General features: G+C 40.7%; 1 protein-coding gene across 1 annotated transcript; it reads left to right on the top strand.

The window, feature by feature from the left end:
• Nucleotides 1-4387: 4387 nt before the first annotated feature.
• Nucleotides 4388-6615, top strand: LOC148848633 (tubulin beta-1 chain). Its single transcript, XM_088949725.1, has 3 exons — nucleotides 4388-5104; nucleotides 5202-5471; nucleotides 5691-6615. The coding sequence occupies exons 1-3, from the start codon at nucleotides 4906-4908 to the stop codon at nucleotides 6356-6358; spliced, it is 1137 nt and encodes a 378-aa protein (XP_088805851.1). The 5' UTR covers nucleotides 4388-4905; the 3' UTR covers nucleotides 6359-6615.
• The last annotated feature ends 883 nt before the right edge of the window (nucleotides 6616-7498 follow it).

Below are 7498 nucleotides of genomic sequence, written 5' to 3'. Positions count from 1 at the left end.
ACACATTAAACCTTCAAACGAGTGGTGGAATATCATTTGGGCTTTAAAGGCCACAACATGGCTACCGGGGTTCGCGGTCCCATCGTAACTCTTGAATTGCGGTGCTCGCCAGCCGACCAGGGGGAGCTTGTCCACAATTTCTTGGGCGAAGGGCACCTCCTTGGCGGCCTGACTGTTCGGCTCCATTAGGCGGATCATGGGAGGGTTTTTACTTCTCTGAGCTTGGCTGTGCTCCGACTCGATCAGGCATTGTCGAAGTTCCCGGATTTCTACATCCTTGTTGTCCGGAACTGTGGTAGGTGTAGCTTTTTCCCATTTAGGCATCGTCAAGTGATCTTTGACCGAATTGGACTCGACAACGGAGATTGGCTACTGCATCCACTTGTCAAGCCTTTCTTTTGTTGGAAACCGTGCAGATTGACGAGTTTTGCTACGATTATTGCGTTTGCGGGATCGGCCGAGGAGTTCGATCTTCTTGAAACTTCTTGCTTTTCTTGCTCAGGCCGCACCCTGTCCTTATCTGACCAGTGCATTTTGGGGTCCTCAGGACAAGGATCAGCCATAGTACGCGTCGGGGCAAGAGGGGGGATGGTCTGAGTGGGCGGCACCATAGACCCCAACGACTGCATCGTCGCTAAGATCTTGTCGACCTTTTCTTGCATTGCTTGGAACTTAACATGGTTGATTGCGGCTTGCTGCTGAGGTTGTTGGATTTTGTAGTGTGGAGGGCTACAATGAGAACGGGATCCCTGAGATGGGGATCGGCTTGCCGATCTTTCAGAGGTGTTTGTCGACATCTTTCTTGATTGTGTGGTAAAGAGAGGGTTTTGGAAAGGCTTTTTGTGTGTTTCCCACAAACGACGCTAATCTGATGCTACTGGATCCGAGGTAGTGCTTGAACCGAGGTCACAATCAGATAATCCTTGCCAATTGGGTGGAAGGACAAAGCTGTGCAATGAGATCTGAAACCAAGAAAAGATCAGAGGCCCGAGAAGTTATTCCTGGGTAGATACTCCGACGCTCAAGTCAATAGAAAGTAGTGGGTGGTCGGGCTGAGTAGTTAGAAAATTATGCTAGTCCGAGCAAAATAACAGTATGGGAGTCAAAATTTGGATCCTTTACCTTGAGTGGGATGTACCTTTTTATGACCAATGATCCATTTCTTGATCAGATGAGGCTTTTAGGGTTGTCGGGATGAGATTAACCACCGACGTCTTTAGGATAAGACTTAATCCCCAGTAGAGTTGTCTCTATCCATGTGATGATCTCCTATCTTGGTTGCACTTATCCACATGGCGTGGTGCTAAGGTGGCTGAAGAGATAAGATAGGGCCATGAAGATGACGTGGTACTGACAATGCCGAAGAAATAAGGTGGCCATATAAATGACACATGGCGTCCAAAACCAAATCAACCATAACCCGAACAATTACATACATGATTCAAGCTTCACTGCATCTCTTGTCTAGTATAAATGGTATTGTATTGCTAAACTGAGACGACACTGGCCGAGTGGGGGGAACAGTTGACACACCAACGTTGTTAATATTCTCCAATATCTAGAGTACTGAAAATGTCTTTGATGCCGGATGCCTTTGCAACGAGAGAGGCAAGTCTTAGCTGTCCTTTCTCATCTCATTCAGACGATGAGTGAGTGGTTGCTGTAGAGGGAACATCTCAATATTATGGGATTTTAATTCGGGTAAAGACAGCTGACCTAACATTTTTTTCTTTTTATTTTTATCCTTCTAATAAATACTAGTCTAAGCATCTCTGCTTCTCTATATATAAATGAATTGAAAATAATATTTAATGATAAATCTTTGAATTCACTCCATACCACACTTTGTCTCATTAAATAAAGTAGGATCAAAGTTAAAGGGAACCCTTCCATTTGACTTTCAGATCTATCAAGGATGAATTCATACCTAATTCTTAGTATTTGGTGATAATCACAACTAATAAGCCCCCTTCCGACAGTCGGTGGTTGCAGGAATTAAATCGGCTTACCAGCTAACGAGCCATCTCTCAGTTGGCTCAATTATCAAAAATAAATAAATAAATAAAAGTATTAAAAGATTTATAAATATTCAAAATGTCAAATACCCCAACTGTACTTTGTGCTTATAATTTATTACCCTATGCTGAACCGTCCTCCCCAAACAAAAAAGACTAAGGAATGCCTACAATAACCAAAACTACTAAAAGCAACTATTGTACTTAAAGGTAAGTGAAACTAGACCACCTGCAATACAGTGGACCCTAGGGGAGATGACTTGGGTAAAAGGCTAGTCTAATGCAAAGCATGCAATCATATGAATTGTAAGTTTTAGGTTGCATTTGAAAAGCCATTTTCTGAATTGGGGTTTTTTAAAAATGCAATTTTTTAATGTTTGATTGGTAATTAGCCTTTTTTTTTTTTTTTGTTTGAAATAACTTGATCCAAACTTCAAATCAGTTTTGTTGCCCACTACTCTCTGCCCACCTTTGAATTGAATTGCAGTCACACATGACCATCTTGTATTGTAAGATGTGCAGTGCAGTGTACTGTGGATAGAATGCGGATAGAGAAAGAAAGTGAATAAAAAATCTAAATGAAATTTATTTTTTATTGGACCTTTTTTTTTATTTAAAAAGAAAAAATAAACGTTTTGGACGAGATTTTTCACCAAACAAATTTTGACTGACTTTTGGCTCATCTAATGTAAAAAACACAAAAAGTCCATTAAAGCCAGATCCATGAAATGAACCTCTAGATATTTTGATGTACGGGTTCCGGAAATATATGCTTTTATAATCTTGATCTGATTTCAACTTTAAAGGCTAAAGCTATTGAGCTTATTGAATTATAAATAAATATCGAAAACAAATAATGAATATGAGGGGCCGGAAATAAAAAAACAGATAAAGACATCAAGTTGCTTCCTGTTTGTACCATATGGTATTATTAGGCAGAGAGGGCAGCATTGGATTCCAAAATCCTGGTAGACAAGAAGCTCTGGTGGAAGGTCAGAAAGCACTTGCTTATTGAGACTCACACTTGCCTCCAATAATTCAATACGCCTATCACATCTCTCCTCTCATCTCAATCATGCCCAGGTTGTATTACACAGAGGCACCCAACCTATTCCCTAATTTACATTTACATATCCCATTAATATTCTAAATATCGATACGCCTCATATGTCGGTAGGGCTATTGGTATTGTTTTTTAATTATTTTTACTATATTTTTTTTAAATCCAGTTTAGGAGGGGTGGTTTAAGATTGTTCCTCTATCTCTGAATCGGTCAAAACTCCGATACAGGGTGTATTACCGATATAATATGTATCAGTCGATATGGACCGATATGTAATGATTTTTTATACCTTATATCCCACAATCCCTCTTCTATTTAGAGGGCAATGTTTTTAAAAACCAAACCAGAACTGAAATTGTTTAGACCATCGGTTTTTTTATCAGCGGTTCAATTGTTCAGTATGAATGAATGGCCCATTACAATTAAAAAAAAAAATTAAAAAAAGGCCAAAATCATTATCTAGGTAGTCTGACTGTGTGGGTAAGTGGGTTACTGAAAATGAAATGGAACTGATTGCTTGAATGATTTTCGGGTTAAACGATTCAGCCATCCAGGTCAATGACAGTTCGAAAACCATGATGTATGACTACGCAAAATTAAAAAATGGAAATGGAAATCAAACCATCTAATAAATCAAAATCCTCTTTGGAGGAAAGGAAGATACCTGTGTAACAGCAGGGAGGGAGCGGTGTAATGTATCAAATGAGCAAGGTTATTCGGTCAGCCTGATTATTCGTCTTATGATCCAAAAGTTGTACAACTCAGACCGAACAGAGTACAATATTCCATAAAAAGCAATTCCTCTCTTCATGTGCTGATCAATTTTTTTCTTTTTTCTTTTTTTTCCTGCCCTAGTCTTATACTTTTCTGTTTGTATTTTTCTAAGGACCACGAATCCATCAATCTGATGAATGAATGAGCCAATATATTTTCTCCTCCCAGGGCATAACTGCATAAGGAGGCAATCTTGATTTCCTCTCCCATATGTCATATAATCCGTAGCCATGAATTTGGAATATCTCTCCATGAATGAAAATATATAAATACATCGGGGGATGTGCCTCTGTGAGGTGGGTGTGAGAGGAAATCTGAACTCTAAAAAGGAAAGTAAATATGAATCTGCTGCAGAGTGCTTCTTAATCTTCACACCAACTTTACAGCACATTGTCAGTCCACTGAAAATATCTCCCATACTTACATGTCATCATGTATGGTGTTAGAGCGGTGTGTAAGGAACAGATCTGGATTCATTTGAATGAAAAAAGGGAAGACCGGGAAGGATAAATTAGTAAATTTACCATGGTAATGAGTCCATAATTTGGTATGCATATCGTTGTCTCCTCCCATATCCAGCTCACGATCCTTGCTGGTATTTGACAAGCCACTTCAAAACATACTCACATGAGATATTACTAACATCTCTCTCTCTCTCTTCAAATCCTATCCCCTCTCAGTCTTTGGCAACTACAAAAGCCCATCTTCATTTCAAGCTTCATTATCTTCTCTCCACCTCTGCCTTCCGGCCGATCCCCGCCATTCACTTCGCCGTCTCACAGAGGTACATTACAGTCTTGATTGCTTGTTTTTTGTTAGACATGTATTCAATTCAATCTTTTTTCTACTAAAATTTTCGATCCATACGCTTTTAACATTTCTCATCATGAATGCGGCAACCAAATCGGTGGCAAATTCTGGGAGGTTGTGTGCGATGAACACGGCATCGACACCAAGGGAAACTACACAGGCAACTCCCATCTTCAGCTAGAAAGGGTGAACGTATACTTCAACGAAGCAAGCTGTGGCCGCTATGTCCCTAGAGCTGTGCTGATGGATCTTGAACCGGGAACCATGGATGCCTTGAGGACTGGACCTTATGGCCACATTTTCCGGCCAGACAACTTCGTCTTTGGACAAAATGGAGCCGGTAACAATTGGGCCAAGGGACACTATACTGAAGGAGCCGAGTTGATCGACGCTGTTCTAGATGTTGTTCGTAAAGAGACCGAGAACTGTGATTGCCTACAAGGTGCGTACCAGTAGTAGTAGCTCTGTTTTCCCTAGACTGTACTCATGTATTAATGGTGAGTCTGAGACTCTGAGTTCATTTCATTTTCATGTGTCAGGCTTCCAGGTTTGCCATTCCCTCGGCGGTGGGACCGGATCAGGGATGGGAACGCTGCTTATATCGAAGATCAGGGAAGAATATCCCGACCGGATGATGCTGACCTTCTCGGTCTTCCCTTCGCCCAAGGTCTCCGACACTGTGGTGGAGCCATACAACGCTACCTTGTCTGTACACCAATTGGTGGAGAACGCTGATGAGTGCATGGTTCTTGACAATGAAGCTCTCTATGACATCTGCTTCCGGACTCTGAAGCTCACAAATCCCAGCTGTAAGTTGGTCCTTTTGGCTTTTCCCATTCCTATTCTTTTAATTAGAGTTCTCAGATCTCGGTTATATTCAGTCAGAAACAAGATCTCTTGAGCTGGAAAAAAGAAAAATCAGAAGATATGATCCCCATTCCCCAAGCTGAGTCACAGCTCAACCGACTAAACTATGACATTTAATTTGTATCTAAATTCTACTAATACGAGTGAATCCTATGCTTCAGTCGGCGATCTGAACCACCTAATCTCGACTACCATGAGTGGAGTGACATGCTGCCTCCGCTTCCCTGGTCAACTCAACTCGGATCTCAGGAAATTAGCAGTTAATCTCATCCCTTTCCCACGTCTCCACTTCTTCATGGTTGGATTCGCACCTCTGACGTCCCGGGGATCCCAGCAATACCGTGCCCTCACCATTCCCGAGCTCACTCAACAAATGTGGGATGCGAAGAACATGATGTGCGCTGCCGACCCTCGCCACGGCCGGTATCTCACTGCGTCAGCAATGTTCAGAGGCAAGATGAGCACAAAAGAGGTTGATGAACAGATGATCAACGTCCAAAACAAGAACTCGTCCTACTTCGTCGAGTGGATCCCGAACAATGTGAAATCAAGCGTTTGTGACATCCCCCCAACTGGGTTGTCCATGTCGTCAACCTTCATGGGGAATTCAACATCGATCCAGGAGATGTTCCGACGTGTTTCTGAGCAGTTTACGGTCATGTTCCGTAGGAAGGCTTTCTTGCATTGGTACACCGGCGAGGGAATGGACGAAATGGAGTTCACAGAGGCGGAGAGTAACATGAACGATTTAGTGTCAGAGTACCAGCAATACCAAGAGGCGGTTGTGGACGAGGAAGAAGAGTATGACGAAGAGGAGGTGGAGAATTAGATGGTGAATTTCCGGTACCGGAAAAAAGAAACGTATTAATTAATGATTTGATTTGTGTTTGTTAAATTGTTATGGTGGAAAAAATAAGGCACTTGAGCTGATGATTCTCTTCTTGGGCTACTACTCTCTGTTATTGTTAGTTGAGATTGTGTATGAGTCTTTTAGATTCTATACTTGAGAATTATATCTGTAAATAAGTTGGATAAAAAAAAGGAAAAAAAAAATGTTGTTATTTGGGATTTCCCTTTATGAACTTATATTATTTTGTCTACAATCAATGACACAATTTTGAATTTTGTTTGAAGGAAGGTTAGGGCTGCAAATGCACTGGGTTTAATCTGATTTGATTTAAGTCAGATTCAGATATCCATTTAAAAATTGGATAAATTATAAAGACCCCATGTAATTTATCCTGAGCTTTCATTTGAGACAGACCCCCTCTACTCTAGAATAGGGTGACTGAAAATTACCCCTGAACTTTTATTTGAGACGATTACCCCCGAATTTTCATTTGTGACAAGGACCCCCTCTACTATAGGGTCATTGGCAATTGTCCCTCTGAACTTTCATTTGCAATAAAGACCCCTTAGCATTCACTTTGCAACAAATACTCTCCATTAGAGTTTGGTCATGTAACTTCAAAAATATTGTCATTCAGAAATTTAAAATTTTTAAATCTCCAAATTCCAAACTACCATTTTCTTACTTCTAATAGTTTTCTAAATATAATATTGAAGTCCTCTTGGTTGCTCTAATAGATCCTTGCAGATTTCTGATTGAATTCAATATTCAACTTATTGGCGTGAGCTGTCAAACTAGGAGAATATCCCTTAATTCCAGGGACAATTCTTATCTGTAGATAGTGATCCCTTAAGCCAAGGGATAATTCTTATCATAGTAGTTTGTGTATAACTAGGAAAGGTGGAACAAGGCCTATATATATAAACTCATTCCTTGTAAAGAAAAAACAACAAGAAAAAGGAAGAATAAAATCTTTCCTTCTACTCGAGTTATCATGGTATCAAAGCATATCGGTTCGTGACAAACTCACCTTCCTGGCCGCTACGAATCTTGGTCACACGGAGGCTGTTGGTCGCAACCAATCTTCGGTTGAAAACGCAGGTATCGTTGTTCTCTTCT

The sequence above is a fragment of the Nelumbo lutea genome, chromosome 6 (assembly GCF_056320005.1).
Source record: "Nelumbo lutea isolate HS-2025 chromosome 6, American lotus-T2T, whole genome shotgun sequence".
Lineage (NCBI taxonomy): Eukaryota > Viridiplantae > Streptophyta > Magnoliopsida > Proteales > Nelumbonaceae > Nelumbo > Nelumbo lutea.
Note: the sequence above shows the minus strand (reverse complement) of the source record. Positions and strands in the feature narration are given on the sequence as shown.